The sequence below is a fragment of the Athene cunicularia genome, assembly GCF_003259725.1.
Source record: "Athene cunicularia isolate RWA chromosome 3 unlocalized genomic scaffold, athCun1 chr3_part1, whole genome shotgun sequence".
NCBI classification, from domain to species: domain Eukaryota; kingdom Metazoa; phylum Chordata; class Aves; order Strigiformes; family Strigidae; genus Athene; species Athene cunicularia.
This window is the reverse complement of record NW_020799097.1, coordinates 124,378,685-124,400,196: the sequence shown is the minus strand read 5'-3', so window position 1 is coordinate 124,400,196 and position 21,512 is coordinate 124,378,685. Positions and strand designations below refer to the sequence as shown.

Below are 21,512 nucleotides of genomic sequence, written 5' to 3'. Positions count from 1 at the left end.
ACAAGTGTTAGGGACCGGGTTCGAGTATATTTGTACGCTCGGGGGGCAAACACGCCCCTGCCACCACCGGAGCGCTGCACCGCGAAAGGCGCTCGTCACCGTGAAGAGGAGGAGGTGGCGCCCTGCGGGACCGTCGGTGCTGGCGGCGGGATGAGTTGCAGCGCAGCTCTCGCTCCTCCTCTTTCAGGAGCCCGCGGCCGCGCTCCTGGCCGGGCTGCGGGGAGAGGGGGATTGCTGTGGCGCAGAAGTGGGGGCTGCGGCCACACCGTACGGGAGGAAAAGCTGCAGACACCATACCCCCACACACCCCTCCGCCCGTGAGCGATTCGGCACCCACAGCCCAGAGGGAAAGCGCCAGGAGGGCAGCTGGAAGCCGGCAGCTCCCCCCTCCCCCGACAGGCCTTCTCTGCTGCAGGATGATCAGGAGCTTGAGATTCTTGAACTGCTGTGTTGTATGGGGCAATGTTCTCATCCTCCCTTCCCGCTTATTTATAGGGGACAGAGTATGGAGTAACACAGCTGTTGTGAGTCACGTACAGTCTAGTCTTTAGGTGGCCCCGAACGAAAACAAAAACAGGAGTGGAAAACTGATGGCTGCCTTTCACCAAACAACACGCTTGCCTTCATGACCAGCTGCCGCCATGCGGGAGAGCAGCTGCCAGGGCAGTCGGGCTGTGTAAGTCTCCACAGAGATCCGGCATTTCCAAGGAGCCTTCACCCAGCTGGGTATCAGGGCAGAGTAGCCATGTGCTCATGGCAGGGCGTAGGAATGGAACGATTTCATAAGAGTACCTGAAACCCTCTTTGGTAACAGTACAGTTTCCCTTGAAGAGCTCTGCATTCAACAAGGCAACTCTCTCTTTGAGGAATCATTTTTTCCCCCTCGGATGAAGTCTCATAAAACTTATCCCCGCCCTTCCAGCTGATGGACGCCCACAGAGTAATACAGGTGGGTGCGCCTGTCTTTGCTTGTCACCACACCATTTCCTTACAAGAGGAGATTTTTGGTAGGTTTGGTTAGTGTTGGAAGAGTGAGAAAAAACAAAATGGAGAAAAACATGTAAAACACACATTTCCTTGACACAGGGTGCCCAGAACACAGGATGGGATGATTTCTTTCACTTTTCTCCCTTCTCTCGAGGATGGTTTTTGCAGTAGCCTGGCCCACCTTCTCTCTCATCCTCCCTCTTTTCCCACAAAAACCAGCACACCCCTTGCACCAAGGAATGTACTGTGTCATTACAGATAAATACTAATCCCGAGTTTATGTCTGGTGTCAGAGGGACAGATCAATGGCTTTGTGCTCCCCCCCCCCGCCCCCCAAAAAAAAGGGATGCCTCTTGGTAAGATTTGAGCCCTTGGCTACGCTGAGTGATTACCCAGGAATTAAGTGTGTGTGATTGCAGTTGTCTTTCTCCTTGTGTAGTGCTATACAGCCAACCTGTAGCTTGTGTATTTATTGCAGGCAATCTTAAAGAATCTGTAGATGTTGCGTAAAAATAAACCATACTATTCAGGAACCTGACTGCTTCTCTTGAATGCAACCGGCCCTACAGCACATGGGCTGTTTGTGCATCCAGTGCCAGGCCTATAGTCATGGCCTCAGTTGGCATACCTACCTATTAAGAGACAGGTCCAGCTGCCCCTAGCCCCTCTAATCTCTGAGGACCAGCTAGAACACAAGGGGATTTATCTCTTACCAAATCAATTCACCACCTTAAATGCAACAGTAAGGTATTAGCTGAACAAAACTCCCCTGCACCAGGTCCCACAACCCTGCTCTTTGGTTCCCTGGATCCCTGCTGCAGTGCCTGGCACCTATGGCACAGCAGCCGTTATGTGTGGCCAAGCTACAAGCTCAGCTTTAAGAAGCGACACAGCAGAAGCCTGGTAAAGCCCAGTCAAGACTGCCACAGATTTCTTGTAAAGAAAGTGGTCAGTAAGAATACATTAAAATTGTAACACTGCTCAAAACTATCTAGAAATAAATACAGCCACTTTGGGATGATTTTACACCTCCAACCCCACAAAACAGAATAAGCAAATGCTATTCTCTGAGCATCTGAAAACTGGAAAACAAGTTGTCAAGGGTGCCTAAATTCTTTCCAGCATCACATCGTGATTAGTGGGTAAGGGTGCTTCAGACAGCATAACTTTTAAGGCACCTTCACACAAAATAGCTGTCAAATATCTCTGTGGATGTGCTGCCCAGCATTCATGAGCAGTGACACATGTAACTCAGATAGAGGTTGCACATCTGTTGGCAAAGCCCTCAAGATCTGTCAAGAGAACACCACAGGGATATACAAATGAGGGAAAAAAAAAAAAAAAAATCACAGAGGTAAGGAATCTGAACTTCCTCTATCAGATAACAGCTACAGGTTCCTGATACCAACAATCAGGTTCAGTGCCCCCTCCCTCCCAAAAACACAGCTCACACAGTTCCAAATTTTGGTTTAATTTTTTTTTTTAAATAAAAAACAGCTTCCAGATACCTAATCATTACTGTGCTGTTTGTGCAGAACCAACAAACTTTAAATACTAAAATGCACAAGGCAAGTTGAAACAAGCTGTTTGTTTCAAACTGCTCAGCAGTGCAGGCTCAAGCACTTATTTGCGATGGCTTTACTTTGTACAATCAGTTCTATGTAGCAATGACTGTATATAAAGAATATAGTACACACTATTGTTCTCATTGTCAATTTACAAAAGAAAAATAAATATTTTCCATTCTTATGATACATAAACACTTCAGTAGAAAGTTACAGCTGTTGTGTTGGCATGACTTCAGGAGGAAAAAGGACATGCATACGTATCTATTAAGAACTCTAAACTATGACTTTGTAATAAATTACAGAGGGTAGATACCAGCCAACAGAACACTGATTATCTGAATTCAGTACATTTGTGATTCTTGCTCCAAGGAAAAAAAAAAAATCTTGCAAAATACAAAAGCTAGTAATTTGTATTATGTAAATAAGCAAACCACATATGGTATAGCCTTTTCTTCAAACATTTGTAAATAATAGGCGTGTGGTTTTAGGCAAAGACTAAGTAGTTGAGTTAGTCCTTGCACACATAACTAGCACCATAAAGATGCAAGGACCTCAGCAAACACCTAAGTTTCATGCTTAATAACTAAAGCATGCATTTTGTGGAGTTTGTGCATATTACATATTCCGTTTATTAAGGTTACTGTGCAGAAAATATTCTCAAGCACTGAAGATGTTTCTATATATCTGTTAAAATTATTTGCAACATTTCCAAAGTTCTGCAGGCCTGTGTGAGATGAAAAAAAAATCAAACTCGTGGTTCACCCCTGACTGCCATACACAGACACTGTACCAATGAATTGGTAATCAGAAAATAATGGCAGCAGCCTAAATGTCCAATGAAGTGGGAAAAAAAAGAGTTAATATGCAATGCAGTTTAAAAATATAATTTTAAAATGGCACAAAGCTCTGTACAGGTGGATCTAGCAGTGCATATACATATATATGAGGTACCAATTTATGCAGGCCAGATCTAATTGTATTTATCTTACAATCACTCAATTTTCTGTGTCAGATACAGACTGAAAAGCTGTAGCACTGAAGTAAAATCAAAGTCAAAACAATGTTTCAGCATATCAGTATCCGGTCATTGTAATTTCCCTACAAGTTAGTTTCTGAGCTTCCACTCCTCAGACTGCTTAATATTTTTAAAACCACAGTGTTAACACTTCATTTTATTTTTCAAGATATAAGACTTGATCATACCAAAAAGAAGTCAAAACTGCATATGTAAACTGGAACAATAACTACAGCTAGATGAGTATTTTAACATTGTTTGAAATTTTAACAAGGACTGTCAGGAATGAGGAACACAGTTATTGCTATTTTGGGACTTTAAAATGAAATAAATAAATCTGAAGGCATAGACAGCACTATTCCCATGGTAAAAATTAAATAGATACAAAACAGCAGTCTGCTTCGGATCAGTCCTTTTGCATTTGAACACTCTTCAAGTTATCTACAGCTTTCTCTTCCAGGCAACTATGATGACATTTACATGGAGATATGGATTTAAAATGGCTAACTGTGGGACAGACACAGCTTTTCAACTCTGGTAATTCTTTCTTCAGACGTTCCAGCTGCTCCACCTGGAATATATTTGGTTGTTCAGGATTTGAATCATATATCCTAAATAAATAAAAGAAGAAACACACACTGATCAGTATAACCTGACAGTTCACAGAAATGTAAACTAGATGAAGCAACTGGGTTTTTTTTCCCCTACTGAAGTAAAATTAGGTATCAGCACGTCTATAAAAACAGCATGTTTGAGGTTAATACCCTAAGTTTTGCCACTCATCTTGCAATATAAAATGGTATTCCTTTTATACAATGGTTAATATTTCATTGGATATACTAAAAAGCTACTCACTGGCATTTATCTCAGTCTCCCGTAAAATGTGATTTTACAAGTGGCACAAAGCAGTAAAGTAAGAGCGGAGTTCCAGGCTTCAAACTTAAAAGCATGCAAAATTTCAGACCCTTGAGAGTATTTGAAGCAACTGTGATAGACTACTTGTACATAATACTGAATGGAGTTTATACTTAGTGCTTCAAGAAGTATTTTACACACACCCCCAATTCAGGACCATTTAAAAAAATTACTATTATTAGTTGGAGTGAAAAACAGAAAACTCTGATCTTTATTCATACCTAATGCAAATTTAACTATCTATAATATTTAAAATATCCTCTTTTCAGTTTTTTCTTTTCACACATGTAAACAAAGCTGCAGGAGTTGACTTGTCAACATTGTACCAGACTGTCCACATCCGAAACATGTTTTGACAGTGTGAGCACTAAGCATAACTCAAGATAGTAATTCATTATAAGGCAAAAGCATTCATGTTCCTGTAACTTAATTTTGTTACAAGGATACATTCTGATCTCCCAACATTAATTTCTAACATCAGTATGCTATTTATATCCAAAATTTAAATTCTGTCATCCCATTCCCCTCACTTGGAGTTACTGTGCATATACAGTTCAAGTATTGCAGGTCTCCAGGTTTGTCTCCTTCAAATGAAAACTTCTAGAAGAAATTACCATGGCTGCTGCCTTAGTCTCTTACAAATATTCATACTTTCACTCATGATTCCTTCAAGGAAGTGGTTTGTTTTTATTGCATCATACTTTCTCAACATAATTTCAAGGCATATCCAAAAGGAACACAATGTTACGACCAAAATAATGGAATGATGTATGATACAGTACCAGGTGCCATTTTGACCCCTGCAAGACAACTTGTGAACTGTTGGCAAGTCCAAGACATCAAAAATAATGTGCAGCTCCAACAGTGATGTGGTAAATGGGATTCAGATGAGGAAATGCTTCTGCAGGAAATATAGATATGGATTGCATTCCCTTCAAGAAGATCAAATATAGGTTCTGTAAAGAAATTCCTAGAAGTAAGTAGAAATGCTGCCCAGTTTTATGGAATACGCACAGAAGGCACACCAGTTAAATTACTTGCAGAGCACCTATAACCCAACACAGGCCTAAGACGTGACTCCATATTGCCTAATAAAAGTCCAATCTTCCTTCCCTTCTTCCAGGATGCTGATACAACCTGTACTTCCTTGAGTTAAGTCAGCTTACACAATTTCTCTATGCATTCAAGACAGAACACTAAAATTAGAAGATAGCTTTCTATATAGCAATAAACCTTAGGAACTGTGAATCTTAAGTCCTTCCCATCAGTTAGACACTTGAAGAGCAAAGGCATGTTTCTAAGCCCCTTGTTCAGAGAACATGGCTAAGCATGTTTCTTAGCAGCTTCCAGCAGGTATTTTATCGGTTCTTTACTAGGGAAAGCATACACTCTGTAATTTTCCTTCATATTCAATCCTTTTGAATTAAGATTTTTTGAAAAGTCCAACTGCTGAAGGTTAAACTTTTAGAACAATGTAGCTATATTATGCTTAGGTGAAGACAGATGTCCTTTGTATATATTAAAAGCCAAAGGCATCCCTAATCAGAAGAACAAATACCAAGGATATCCTGGAGCCGTTAGACCTTGAAGAGGATACAGTACCAACCTGGCAAGCAAACTCAAGGTCCATGTGTCCTTAGCTGAACTCCGCTCATTATAATATTAAAAAAATCATACCTAGAGATCAAGACAACCCTGGCCCAGGTAAAGACCCTTCACCTGAGCATACGTAGTAGTAGAAGTATTGTGTCAGCAGTATAATTGTATGTAAATTACTAACCAATCATAGAGAGGATGGGCTTGGAAAGTTACTAACTCTGCAAGTTTTGTGTATAAATACAGTGCAGAAAGTCCCACTGGTGTGCATGTTAGGAGAAGTCCCCCGTGCACCCAGTGCTACAATAAACCAATGTCAGCTTTCTAAACTATAATTTGGTTTAGAGAGTTTTTAGTTAAGATTTTTGGTAACACAACCCTCCAATCTCCTTGCAGACTGTCCACTGAAACCAATTTGCTCCAATGTGTACACATTGTTTCTTCTAAACCAAAAGCAGAGAAGACAATTTGAAGCACAGCTACCCTTACACCTAAAAACTTCATGTCCCCACTTTTCGTTTGGTCCATGAAAGTATACCAGCAGTTAGCAAAAACAGAGCATAGCTCCAGGACTCCTCTTACAAATCAAAATAAAGAATAACCCCTCATCTCTCTATCCTTCATTCTTCAACAGGACAATTATTTGTAAGTAACTGTGCACCAAAGTTCCTCCATTCAACTACCTATTAATAAGCAAGCCCTGCAAAAGACTGGGAGCTCCTCTGAATATTACTTTTTTAAATTAGCATTTTCTACAGAAAGCATCACAGGACATTCCAGGGTTATGCAGTGGGCAAAGAACTAATGTGCTTAGCTCCTACCAGATGCTTTAGCAAACTCTGAAAACACATACATCCGGCAAGTCTCAGCCACGGCTGGTTTTCTCTGCTATAGCTTTGTCCAAAACCAGAGTCAGCAGCACCAAAATACTGCTTTCATGCTAAAAAGATTTTCAGAAGCTTCTGATTAAAATTTTTCATTTTTCTTTACATTAAGGTAAACCTGAGTTTACTTTACAATTCACAAAATAGGAAAGGCTTAAACTGCCATTGTACAACATCTTTATTCCATCATTGACTAGATTAAATTATAAATCAACTAATACCAGTTAACTTCCTACATACATCCAATGCTGTTATTTATTGAAGTAACAGCTTCAGACAAATAAAATAGCACAGATTTAGACAGTCTTCTAGTTTTGAGAAGTGTTTTGAATGCTTTCACCTTTATTGCCAGCTAAATTTGTGTTAGTTTTGGAAAGTTACTAATACTAACAGAGCACAGAGCTTTTGTCTGGAGTCTGCAAATGCAACATGCAGCCATAAGGAACTTTAGAGAGGAGACAAACACACTAAATATTCTCATGGAAAAGCTTTCAGCATAAATGTTTGAAGATTACTGATTTAATATTTTCAAACAGCTGTATGTATTATTCAACAAACAGAACTCAAATAATATAAAGTGAATTAAAAAAACCCCAAAAACGCAAGTGTAAGTTAGCACCCACCCCCTCTCCACATTGGTCTTTAATATATAGCCGACTGGTGTAAGAACACAAGACTGCATTGTTCTTACTAAGTATATTCAAATACAGAAATATTTCCTGGACTGTTTACAAAGCTTATCCAGGAGAAAAATACCAGATAAATCACTCCACAAATCCTACTTTAAAATTCATAATTTTTGCTGATTGAGAGAATTTCACTATGATAGATTACAGTTTCTTCTCTAAATAAAATCTAAACATCAAAATAATGAAGAAATTCAAGCATGAGATGTAATTTTCTTTGTGAACACAAGATAGACAGTCATGCATTTAAAGTACTTTAGGGCCAAAAGAGAAGCCTGAAGGCACAGGTGGCACCTTTTCTGTAGGTTACCCTTTTAACACAAGTAGTTTGGATATTTTAGATGCTGAGATGAACCTTAGCTGAACATAGGAAAAAAGCAGAATGTTGTCCCAGCAATTGCACTAGACCATCTGTTTGGTTTAATGACTTTGGATATTTCTAATAATCTGTAGCCCAAGTGGAGAAAGGACTGGATGGGGGTGTGGGGGGTGTGGTGAATTCTTTCCCCTGCCCCAGTGACATCTTTATTTTAATAGCATTGGCATTTGTAAGCTTCCCAGATTTAGTCTTGCAGTTTTTCTCCATGCAAAACAAAGTCAGACCCCCTACCTGCATTTTTTTTTGCCCAACACTTGATATCAGCAACTTTTGGTATTCAGGACACACTCTTTCTGTCATCTTCACAAGTGGCTACAATGTTTTGCTCAATTCTACATGGATGATTAAAGTTCAGAAAAAATAGCTTGTAGAAATCATCTCTACCCAAACAGTTCATAATCTTTGAAATAATTACCGCATGCAATAACAATAACTCACGGCCATATCCAAGCAACCTAAAATTCACTAAAATTTCTGTATTCACTTCTTAGCATATTCAGACAAATAACAATTATTAAGGTGGTTTAAATAAATTACTATTAAACAGCAACACAAAACACCAGGCACAGCGTTTTCTGATAAAAATCTGGACTTGTCCTTAAGTCCAGAGTATAAAAATTCTGCAGAAGCCATGGAAGAAACACATCTTGATTCAGCTCTGGAAATACTCTGTAATTCGTAGATGCAACCATAGCATAAACTGGCTTTACACTAACAAACAGATTACTGCAGTCCCTACATCCTTGTAGACCTTGAAACAGGCATGTACATCTCTACTTAGTTCTGCTTCACAGTAGTTTTGAATTTATCAAACAGCACAGAATATGGATGCTTACATCATACCTATTTAAAGTTTTAACAATTTAAACTCCTAACTTCATACTCTCAAATGACTTGAAAGACTGCCTCGTTACCCAGCAGCTACAACTGTGAATGGAAACACTCAGTGCCAGGTTTTACATCTAGACATGCCACTTGGGACATGCAGGTTTCAAAATGACCAGCTTGATATATCTGATGCAATTTTTAAATAGTGTCATGTTCCTTCTAAAGAACCTATATTAAGATTAAATTAGTAAATTTTGAAATAAGGGAACATTCCTATATTTGTTTTGGCCTACAGAAAAATGGTTAGTAGTGCTTAGAAATTAGAGTTAATGAGCCTGCAACAGTTACACTGAAACTAGGTAATTGTTTGCTATTCAGCTGCAGTTTGTAACTTGAAAAACAAAGAAAAAAATACATCACTGAACTACTGGATTTTTAAACAGCTTGGGAATTAATGCTGATTTTGGGGTTCCTCTCAAAATGGAAAAATGTCAACAAGGTGGAAGAGATACAGGGAGCAGGCATTGAGAGATGAATATTACTAAGAATCTAGATGGTCTAAATAGTGCAGGAAGGTTAAGGATTTTTTGTTCAGTTAAATCCACAAGGGAATTCAGCCTATAAACAATTCCAACAAATTGGTTAGTCAAAAGGTGAGGTGAAAAGCGTTCTGCTATCAAACTGCAACTTAAAACACACTAAACAGTACGAAAGGGAATACATGGTGACACTTAGCAGACTTGCAGCCCTGACATAAATGCAACTATGTAGTGTTGAGCAATTAAGTATCTGAAGTAATAAAAGCAGCATGAAGACAGAAATAAGGCTGCCCCCCGCCCCCCCCCCCCCTTTACTATTTTACTATAGTAGTGTGTATCTCTTACATCAGGAATAATTAAGAACTCTAGAGTAGACATGAGATGAACAGACATTTTAGAAGAACACTTTATGCCATAGTATTTGATTAAAAGACTCCACCTGTCTAGAGACTAATAATTTATCACTTCAAGTTATGCATACCATAGGGTCGAAGTTCAGCACAACCCTATGACTGTACACTAAAGAGGCAGAGTACCATTTCATCCGCATACTGGACCAGAGATATTTTTCACCTACTAAAGGGGCCTCAATATTGAGTTGTAAGAGAGGCACAACATGGAGCACTGCTGTAGCAGGAAAGAGGACTTAGGTTTCTTTGGCTTCAGCCTGAAGTTGATCCCCAATGTAAAATTCTTGTTACTCAGTACAAGAAGGGAGACCTTTGGCAAACCAGAGCAGAACTGGACCTGCCACTCTGGAAGGATTCTCAGTAGTCAAGAATACAATGAATGGAGTTGACTGTTTTTTACACTGGGAGCCGAGAATTCTAAGAGTGAACATATTTGATTTCTTGCCTCTAGAAATGTTAACTTGACTCTCAGCTTCCATTTTATAAAACAAAACCCTTGACAATTACTTGATTTCCCCTCCCCCTCTTTTTTTAGGTAAAACAAAGCAATGCCCTTGCTAAAGCAAAAGGTTTAAAAGTCTTCCATAATTTGACACTTCTGTTACGCTTACTGCTTTCCCAATTACATATTCTTTGTAATCTGTCAGAAATTCTAATTTGATACAGCTTCCCAAACTAATCATCATCTTGTAATAATGAATTTCACATCTTTTATGACAAAAGAGCTAAAACTTTCAGTTTTGTAAATAACACTTCTGTTCAGAGATTTGTGCTACAGTATTCTGATGTCCACCTGAATTGTGTGGATATAATAACTAGTTTCTGGAGTGACTCATTTGGCAGTTTGCCCTAGACTCACTCCAAGCTAATTTTAATAGGAAAAATGGTGAATTCACAGTTTGGAAACACAACAGCATGTTGGCAAAAAATTAAGTTAAAATCCTTCGTTTAAGTTGTATTAACTATTTCTATAACTAAATGTAAAAAACTGAAGATTAAATAACATTGTCCTCATTGTGTCACATACAAAGTTTAAAAATTACCATCAGGAATGTTAATAGCATGTTAAATGTGTATGCCATGCACTAGTTCTTTAAAGAATAAAATTACATTTATGTTAACCTCAGAAGAAACAAAGGCTATTTTGCTTCATATATACAGCTGAAAGAGTAGGAATTAGTTTTGTTCCTGAACTGGGTTTATGGGCTTCTTATACTTACAGTACAAAAGGAAGACAGTCTGCAGCCACTCAATCAAAAGGTACTGTGAAATTTCACAAGAATCAGGATAAAATAGTTTCTCAGATTTATTATTGTTTTTAAAACACAATTAAGTACCTGTCATATATTAGCCCATGAACACCATATTCTCTCAACTTCTTCCTGTTATCTGGATCATTTGCATCATCACCCCATGAGAAAATAACTAGGCCTTTAGCTTTGGCCCTTTTAATGAATGATGGATTCCTCAGCAGGTCTTCAGAGTGCACATTAATTCCCTGAAATACAAAAGACTTCAATTAAAACCCGTTTTTAATCTTTCAACACTTGCAGCTCCTTAGAATTTAATGTATAATAAAAAAATAATACAATTAAAGAATTTACTGATAGCACTATTTTTAAAACAATATACTAAGTGGACATTTGAAACAAAAGACATTATTTTGGCAGTTACCAAGTGTTAGTGCATTTCCTTTATGAGGTTGTCATTTTAAGCATTAGTGTCAAAACCAATAGTTTTATAACATGTAGTAATAATTTTATTCCATTTTACTGCAGAGTAATACCAGAAATTGTCACCTTACCAGCAAGTTTTCAAACTGTGCAAAAGTAATGGCAATTGGAGTTGTACGAGATCTAAGATCCATAAGTTCCGGATAGAGTTTAGATTCTCCTTGGGTAAGAAATAACACAGGATACTTGTTTTGCTTATGTCGAACCCTGTTAGAAAAAAAAAGTTTGCGAGTAGCAAATATGTTAAAAAGAAGAATTCAATCTTACTGTGAGGAGAATAATGCTCTTTACTGCACACTCTGCTAGTTCCTAGCTGGTGCAAACAAGAGATTAGTATAATATACAGTTTAAGGGAAACTAGACTTGCAAGTTGAACTCAGATCCACATCCTCAAAACGTTTATCAGGAATCCTCAAAGACTGTTCAATTCTGTCATTTTCTTCTTAAAAGCATGTTAGAGTAAAATGAAGATTCATTATGAGAGTTTCTGAACATGGTTAATATGCAACACCTAACTACTGTATTTTTCAAGTCAGATACCAGTACAGTGATATGAAGTGACAATAGTTGTAAGCAAAGTTTCAGGGTTAACATGTTACGCGCTCTTAACACTTTTACCAGTACCTTGCTTTGGTTTTATTCTGCCCATTTACCCTTCAGTGGCATTTCATCAGTGCAGTCTCCCATCAGATGAGATTTCCATAAAGCCTTTCACTGACAGTGCTATATCACTTCTTGTTACAAAGTACTACAGCATATTGATAGTTGGTATGTATCCCAACTGCCTGTTCCCCAGTTCAACTCCTATGTTTTTTCTGTGCCCCAATACCTTCAACGTGACATTCCACAAAAGGAAAGCAAACTGCTTAACAAAGAAAAAAAAACAAAAACCCGAATCAAACAGGTAATCCAAAGTTCTTTAGTCTTCTGTCCTTTTTAAAAGGTTGATATAGTGAAAAAATTTAACAGGATGATTTTGTTTGTAAGTTAGGCTTGTGTACCTGTCAAGTATGACAAAAAGCAAGTGATACCAGAAAAAAATCTTGACCTCGACCTTTTTTTGTGTGTCAAGAAACACTGAAGCATTCGGAAAGGCACTTGACAAAGATACCTACATTGACTTTGTTTTCCTATCTTATTTCTGGCATGCTCAGATGGCAAAGTGGTCTCATTTCAATTCCCAATTATTTTGGCACCCAAAGTTTAGGTCTAATCAAAACATGTGTTATTTGTTTCCTGTTGGGTTTTCTTATGTCCAAAGTAAATTTTACCAAATTAAAAAGAAAATAAGAAAATACATTATTTATCTCTTCTTAACTTACATTGTACAAATATCTGCATTAAAAGAAGAAAATACAATTCTTCTTCTTCCAGCATTCATCAAAACAGTTTTTAGAATAATATCTAGAAAGATGTTCATATCAAAGTAAGTTGACAAGTTGCCATCCCACTGTCCATCCTAGAAAAAGAAAGGACAAGTTTCAGCCATTTAAATTAATGCTTACTGTAATTATTTTAACCAGCAATGGTGTCTCATTCAACCTGAGCCAGTCTGAATACAAAGTCACTCCTTCAGTCTACTGAAGGCTAGTTACAGCTCTACAGGACTGTCAGTCTGTGAGATGCAAATGAATTCTAGCAGCAGTAAGATTCACTGAAAAATTCACTGCCTTCCCATCCAAGAGGAGAGTTTCTAGGAAGCCTTTTCTAATTTTAAGAACACACAGGAATTCCATAAAAGATCACTAAAAACTATTGCAGATATTTTGCATTGTTATTTCTAAATATAAAAATGCAACAGTAAGATTTGTAGGAAAAAAATACAACATCCTTGGTCTTTGAGAATAGCAGGTACCGATCTTTCCACAGCTGACCTGTCTCTGAGAGCATTAGTATGTCTCCATACATACAGACTTCCACTTACCACTCTGCTTTGTTTCCTCCCCCCATTCCAGGCTTCCAGTCCTAACCTCGACCATTTCCTTCTAGAGTGAGCACTAAGCAATCCAGCTGAGTCCACAGTATCATGGACTAGAAGGAAACAGTTGCTTTTGTTACTGCACTGCATTGTAACTGCTCCTGCACCAGGCCAGGAGTTTGAATTTCTTGTCCCTTTTCCCCTGTATAGCATCCCTGACCTGTTGTAATCCACTGACTTTGAAAAAGAGTCTTCTACTAAAATCAGTCTGAGCTGCATTATGAATTCAATCCTATAAATACTTTCCTACAATTTTAAACGTTTGCTCATTTGCTAGAGTGGTGCTATTATACTCCCAGTTTTAAAGATAGTGAGTTAGAATAAAACAAAAGTCACATAACCCCCCCCAAATTATGCCTTTGTTTGTAGCTCATAAATTACAATGTCAAATTACAAGCTTTAGCCATGACAACAGCTAATTATCAGTGACATGTACATTCACTTACCCTTTGTTGGCAGATCCATTTTATTTCTATGTTGAATCCAACATCTTCAGAAACAGACTCCAGGACCTGAAAAAAAGTTTGATTATGAAGAGACCCCACAGCAAAGGAGGAGAACTAAGCACCATGAGGGTAATTACTGGGAGAATACACTGGGATTTAATGCCAATGGGATCTAACACTAGAATAAAAAAATCCCCAAGTATTTAGCATTTAACACAAGTTACATATATACCTTTTCCTACTTCAGTTTCAAGTTAGAAAATACATAAAAATGGATAAAATCTTAAGGAAAAAATGTTGACAAAATACAAGTCAATTCACCTTAACATGTGTGAGAAACGTCCCATTTGTACTCCTGAAGAAATTATATTTTACTTCTCCAGGAAGTTTTATGAATGAAAAAAGCATCTTAAGTAACACATCATCCTAAGTATGAAATCCATGAGCTTGCCATTATGATGATGATAACAAAAGTATGTGAAATTCTTGTAAAAAATTACTGTAATGTGACTTAAACAGGTAGAGGAATTGAACTTCAGTAGTTTAGTCTATTACACAAAGTTCTCTATTTTCTGAAATTATGTAGTGGGGCATATGACCTGTAACTGATGGATATTTCATACATGCTCTGACATAAGCCTATAAATAACTGGATATTAATCATCTCTATAATCCAAATAAAATGCACTATTATTGTATAAAACAAGCTCCTAAAATGCATGTTAATGACAGTTCAGACATTAGAAAAAAGAGGGGGGAAAAAATAGTTCTAGAAAAAAAAAAAAACCACAACACTGTAAATGGCATCACAATTTATTTGATCAACAATCACTAGTTGTCACTGTGAAAAATAAGCCAATACAAAGCCCCGAGTTGGCAAACAGTCATAACTGTGATCATACTAGAAATTCAGTTAACATTTTTGTGTCTAGCTCTGCTAGATGGCCAAGCGTATGTGATGAACTGCCAAAGGCCAAGGTTTTTTTCAAAATTAGCAAACAATTGTCAATGCATTAAAATGCAATGCCCAGATGTTAGCCAGCTGTAAATCTGAGTGTATCCTAAGCTATACAACTTCAGTCTGTGAATGAAAAAGCTTGAAAGATATGCAAACTATTACTGTGAAGTGCTGAAAAGGCTCCAGTGCTCAACAATAAAGCCTATGTTCTCAGTTTCAGCATTGATAAGTAAAGGCCTAAACCCCAAAATTACTATCCCTTGCTACATGGGCAAAGCTGAAAGAAAAATGCATATTTTCATGTTTCACAATCATCATCTCTATTGCTTTATATTCACTGCTTACTCTCTGCAGAGAAGGAAATGGCTGGGTTTCAAAAGCAGAGTTCTCCTCTTCTTTAAAAGATGCTGAAAAGAAACACAAAATATTGAATCAAAACAAATACCATCACTGCTAATCCCATCAAGAAAACACTGGCTCAAAATAACAAGGCATTTAAGAGTAAAGAACGGAATCAGATCTATCTTTTGATCTTTTCTTACCCAAGCCTTCCCTCTTTAACACTGACATATTCCCAATGATAGTGTTGGCAATTCCTGTTTTGCCAGGGGGAGAATTTTTTGTCTCCCATTAAAAGCCCTCCCAGAATATTTATCAGAAAAAACTTCTCCCATCCCTCACCATTTCAATCACTGAAGCACATCCAGTAGAAGCAGCCTTGCCTGCCAAGGCCTATTATTAATCTTTTCCCAGACAGGTAGGATGTGCAAGTTACTTTGCTGGTTTGCTGTCCCTGTAAAGGGGATTAATTAAGCCCAAGAATTTACAGCACAAATAAGACACCCTACAGCAGTTACCAAAGTTCTTGTTAGCAATTCTGAAAAGCTGCCAGAAAGGTACAGTTAGAGAAGCATAATATGGACACATTAGTGGCAATTGTTATGAATATTCATAAATATATATTTATCTATGCACTCATCTTTTACCCTCCTGTCTCCTCTTCCCAAGGGAATAACTTCCCAGCAAAGAACTCTACAGCATGCACAAAATTAAATACATAAGCATTTAGAAGTGCAGGAAAAAGCCAAATACGATTAGAACAAGTGATTTCAACCACAGAATACATATCATCACATACTAATAAATAAATCTCAAGACTCTTGCAAACTAGTACATACCATTGTGATCTTTTACTTTCAGGGCAGTCACATGAGCCAGCTAAAGAGCATAAGAGTAAAGTTAACAAATACTCCACTCATACAGATGTTACTGCATGTAAAAATGTAATTCATTTTCCTTATAAATTGTTTTTAAGTGTAAAGGTTTACAATTTTAGCAACTTGTAAAAGAATAAAATAAATCCTAGTACATGTGACAATTTTCTTTCAAACTTTAAAACAGATTCTAAGGAAAGCTCAAAACTGGAGAATGTTCTTACTGAAAATTCAGAAAACATGTTCAAGTGTAGAAACACACATATTTTAAGATGTGAAGAAATCTGAACATTAAACCCTCCTCTGTCAGGTGTTAAGACTCCATGTTTCCAATCAAGTGCAGACAGAGGGCCAACAGCAGTTTTATAATGCAGTCATATACTAAGATAGAATCAGGCCAGGCATAGGGCCAACTCCCTCACTCCATTCAAATTCTCTCTCCATCAAAAAGAGGAAACAAAATAATTGTGAAGTAAAAAGAAACATAGTTCTTGGACCAGCCAGGTGTATCATTGACTGAGAACAGGTATCTCAGTTGGGTCTTCAGTAGCTCAGTTTTATCGCCTGGGAGATAATAGTGCTACCCAATTAAATAAAAATAATCGATTAGTTCTAGCCAATTTGACCAGTGCGTACCATTGAATCATGGGCCGTTCTACACCTCCACATGCACCTCCAAGGGGTAGTTCTACATAATATGGATCTCCCTTTTTAACAGGGAAAAGTTTGAAAATTAGATGGACTTTGTGACAGATACCTATCTTACTTCAGCAAACACTCCAAAGCATTAGCTTTCAATGAACCCTACCACTTTCAGCCCTTCTTATTTTTAAAAAATTATCAGTGTTAGCATAATGATATGGATCTACACAAGTTGTCAGACCATCTTTCTAGAAGATGTAAGTAATGAAACTTAGTCAAGTTGTAATGATAGTGCAAAAGTACTGTTCTTGGAATTAGCTACTTGTTCTACAATTTTTAAAACCTGTGCTCTCCCAAACTAATCATAATTACTCAAAAAAATCTAAGCTACATACACAGTTTGATATTCTATATATAGCAGATCATACCAAAGTAACAATACCTTCAATAATTGCAGCTGATCAAATGTGAGTTCTTTAACTGCAATCTCAAACAGTTCTAAAGGCTCCGTGTCCAGTTTCTTTGAAGAGATAGAAATAATACATAAGCATCGCTGAAAACTAAAAAAACCCCACACACCTACATGCTTTTAATATGAGAACATTAAAAACAACTAATTTTTTTCCTCTTTTATCAATAAAACCACAAGCAATATCTTCTTATGATATGAGTAAGATGATCAGTTTTCAGGAAACAACACAAACACTCAGAAGCATAAAACAGGTGTCAACTTGAAAAAACAGAATTTGGTCTTTCATGCAAGTCAGAGGCTTCAATATTCTTCAGAAAAGGTTAGCACATGTATTCTGTAAAAACTTGATTAGTTAATGTATTCAGAAAAAAGACTACAAGTAAAGAAATGCATTAAAAAATGCACTCCAAGGCAGTTCAGTTTATTATTGTCTAACCAATGTCTCAGAATCTAATAAAAAAGGCAAGTGGCCTGGTAAAACTGAGACGCACACACTCTGCCCCCAAAATAAAGATCTGGTGTTAAAAAAGTTGTGTCAATCCATTTTTCACTTCCCTTCTTCACTATAAAGAAATTTTTATTCAACAATACTGATTCAATATACACTGAAGACCCATTTCCCTTAGTCAAAGTGCCATTTCCGCAACTGTTCAAAACCAAACTTCTTATAAATTGCCATATTGCAATGGGTATGAGTTTGATGATGCACACTTAGTGCCAAGAAGAGAGAACTTATCTTGCAGTCTGCCCTGCCATGCTATCTTTTTTTCACTGTCAGAACTACAAAGGAGAAAAACTAGAACAAAAAAGACATCCACCCTCTTTGCACTGCTGCTGAATGCAAGTATTCCAGCTTTGGTGCAACACACCAGATAGAAAAGCACTTCAGTGGAATTTCTGAGTCACCAGTCCTTACGTCCATGGTTCTCATTATTAAGGAGGGCAATGTCACTTTGCTCTTATGAACACATCCCATTGTTATGCTTCATGAAACATGGGTATTTAAGAGGTATCATGATACATTGTTCAGAGCACCTTTTAAGGAACACTTATCTGTATGTACAAGTAACAGCACTGTTCACTGCTTCTTAAGTTATAGTACTCTTGACACTTACAAGAACAGCAGAAAACAGTTTTTTGTCAAAAAAGGAACAACTGCAACTGAGGTAAGCAAGGAAAGGAACGAGCCACTTGCTTTCAAGAGCCATTTTCCTGTTCCTAGAACTTAATTACTGTCTTAACTCCCTAGTCTTAATTCCTTCCCTTCTGTTCCACCGAGCAATCCAAAAGCAGTTCTTCAGCCTCACTTACTGCCTCAAGACATGAAGTATATTGTTTACCTCATAGGTAAAGGACAGAGCAAAATGCTGAAGCAAAAAAGGGTTAAAGAAAGTTAGAAAAACTGATGGAAGCCAAGCCATTTGTGCTAATCAAACTCCCTAAATGAAGGAGATCATTGTTTCTTCAATTTTTCTGCTTTCTGTCTACTGGCTACTACTGGGATACCAAACGAGGTAGACTGGTTTGACCTAAAGAGCTTTTGTGAGTGTACTGCTTAAGAGAAGTATACATTTAAAGATCAGCAGGAGTGAAAAGTCATGCTGAGAATCACACTAACTCTCCCTCAGAAAAGAAATAACCAGAAGTTCTCACTCTGACAGTCTGAAAGAGTCCCAGAGGCGCTACTGAATATAGTGGAGTTGTCTGCATTTTTCTTCCAAACTGTAAATTAAAAGCCACTAAAAAAATAACTTCAATGTAGGCTTGGAGAGTCTCCAACCATGAATCTGAAATGCTGTTGCTACAACATCAAAAGGAGAAACTCAATTTCCCTACCCTACACATTAATGCTGCTTATTTATTTCCATTCCATCCCTTGTTTCCCCAGAATTATTTCTATGACAGCCTGGCATTTTAGTTTGTCTGGAATGGTCACATTTAAGGACAAAATATAGGTATCATCATCTTTACCTTTTTCATAGCCATGCAACACGTGAGATCGTGGTATACAATAGGCACATGATCTTTAGAAAGATGTACATCAAATTCCACATACGCTGCTCCCTACAGAAAATTGAAAACACACACAAAATAAAAAGCCATTAACTATTTATGCACAAGGACTACAGAACTGCAGACAAGTTACTAAGTATTCACAGGTCCTAGACATCAACCAGAAGTTGAACACAACTGGCTGTTACAAGTGAAATCATACTCAACACTGGATTATAAATGAAAAAAAAAAAAAAAAAGAAAATATATGGGAAAGTATTTTAATTACCATGACGCAGCTCTGATATCTATAGCTTGTTTAATCTTGTAAACCCTCCAGTCAAGTATTATAAGCTTGACTTCAGAGAAAGGCCAAGATGTTTTTAAACATAGATGCCTTTGCAGTGCCCTTCCTCCCTTCTGCCCCACACCTCCCCAAGAGACAAGGGATTACTACAAGTTGGCAAAGCTTAAGGATATACTGAGAAGCTTCTGGAGGAGTCACTAGTGAATATATAGTGAATACAGCGTTATAACTTGTGCAAGAGTAGAAATAGCTGCATCCAGTATCCTACTGTCCTTTTCAACTACATGTTTTTGTCTGTTAAGCTTAAAAAGGAAGAAAAATCAATCAAGAGCTCTATGTACAATGTTTTTGAAAAGAGGGAGGGCCAGAAAGAAAGAGATAAAGAAACATATAGAAACAAATTTTTTGACTGTCTGTAAACCACTCCTTTGAAAGGCTTCCAAAAATACCTTTAATCAAATTATCATCTTGACTCACATACTGTTTTTCAACCAGTACAAAAAGAAAATAGGACAGGCTTTCAACCATTTTTCTCAGCAGAAATATTTTTAGAGTGGGGGCTTACAGTCTTTTCAATCTGCAAATGGCTGAAAGTACTGGCAATGCCACTGACAGCTTCTGTAGTAAATTTCTGCCTCAATGCACAGTTCGTGGGGGCTTTTTAAAAGCTATCTATAAACCTGCAGCATCCACCCAAAAATTAAGAACTACGGTTAAAAACGATAATTTAGTAGCTGCAGTTTTCTTCTGCTCTTTAGTCAGTGCATGTTCCAGACATCGTGTTCAAATTATACTCTGACTCCCAAACAAGAGAAAGCTTTCAGCTGTGACTTCTGGGGAATACAGTACTCCACAATCAGTAGTCAATAAGCATAATACTCCAGATTCTGCTCCCATCCCTTTAGTAACTTCACAAGATGTTTGGCAAGAATCTACATTAGTGAAGTACCTGAAAAGGTTTAGGAACCCCACAAGTTAAGCAGCAGGTGATCTCATAGCAACATCTTTATCTGACTGTAATCACAGTTCCTCACTATGAAAACAAGGAACCTCTGAATGTGCTTCTGACTCCAGCTACTCTGCAGCAGTGACTCACTAGGTTGTCTAGATCAATCTTATCATGTATCACTTCAGTGACCGAGACTACCAGAAGAAATAAAAATGACCACCTCAATCACAGAATTTAAGTACCTGAAGCTAGCATCTTCCAAACAGAAAAGTCTCATCTTAGGATTCCTAGTCTCCATTGTAGCAAGCACTGAAACAAAGGACTGTTTTACTCTACCAGCTCAGCTCCCAAGTCTCATTTTTGGACACCAGTTTTAGGTACTCAGCAGTCCCCAAGCAAGACCTTTGCCACCTAAGAGTATGTTGACAGACTCTAGCAGAGTCAAAATTTTATTCATTTGTTCAAAATTATTCCAACCCTATGTCTCTGCAGCACCGAGTATTTAGAACATCAGCAGAACATATTCCCTGTATTTAGAACATCAGCAGAACATAGCAGATGGAAGTATTGATTTTTCTGAGGAACTTTAGAATGAGTCTAGCTATTACTTCCCTTCCTGTCTTTCAGGGAATTTCCACAGTCATTTAATGTGCTTTTATATCAATTTAATTAACATTCATTGTATTGAGTCATGAAATTAAGGATATAAGACAAGCTAGTTTTAACTATACAGGTACTATTCATGTGCAGATGTGTATACATACGTGACTAGCAGCATTCCTCAGAGAGGCAATAGTGTTCTCTTGAACTTTAGCAAGCCTGAAACAACAGCAAAGAAAAAGGTTTTGTTAGATGCAGCATCTCACGAGTCCATTGAAACAACAGAAGTCTTTAAGAGAACACCCACATTTGATATTGAAGCTACTTAAATAATTATGGATTGTAGCTTTTTATTTTAAATTGTCCACTTCCTCAACTGAGGTCAGTGAAACTAAACATAATCCCCTGTCTCTT

The 21,512-nt window shown here is 37.5% G+C and overlaps 1 protein-coding gene across 2 annotated transcripts in view; it reads right to left on the bottom strand.

The window, feature by feature from the left end:
- Nucleotides 1-2,428: 2,428 nt before the first annotated feature.
- GPCPD1 (glycerophosphocholine phosphodiesterase 1) overlaps nt 2,429-21,512 on the bottom strand; it is a 39,423-nt gene continuing 20,339 nt past the window's right edge. The window contains exons 10-19 of one of the 2 annotated variants that reach the window (XM_026844431.1): nt 21,263-21,317; nt 19,222-19,314; nt 17,221-17,298; nt 16,101-16,140; nt 15,268-15,329; nt 13,965-14,030; nt 12,863-12,999; nt 11,612-11,747; nt 11,145-11,305; nt 2,429-4,181 (exon numbers count right to left, since the gene is read on the bottom strand). In XM_026844431.1, coding sequence (XP_026700232.1) covers nt 3,977-4,181; nt 11,145-11,305; nt 11,612-11,747; nt 12,863-12,999; nt 13,965-14,030; nt 15,268-15,329; nt 16,101-16,140; nt 17,221-17,298; nt 19,222-19,314; nt 21,263-21,317 — 1,033 coding nt within the window. In that variant the 3' untranslated portion in view covers nt 2,429-3,976. Of the gene's footprint in view, nt 4,182-8,276; nt 8,363-11,144; nt 11,306-11,611; nt 11,748-12,862; nt 13,000-13,964; nt 14,031-15,267; nt 15,330-16,100; nt 16,141-17,220; nt 17,299-19,221; nt 19,315-21,262; nt 21,318-21,512 lie in introns of those variants that run through there. The other variant, XM_026844432.1, reaches the window with a different exon arrangement.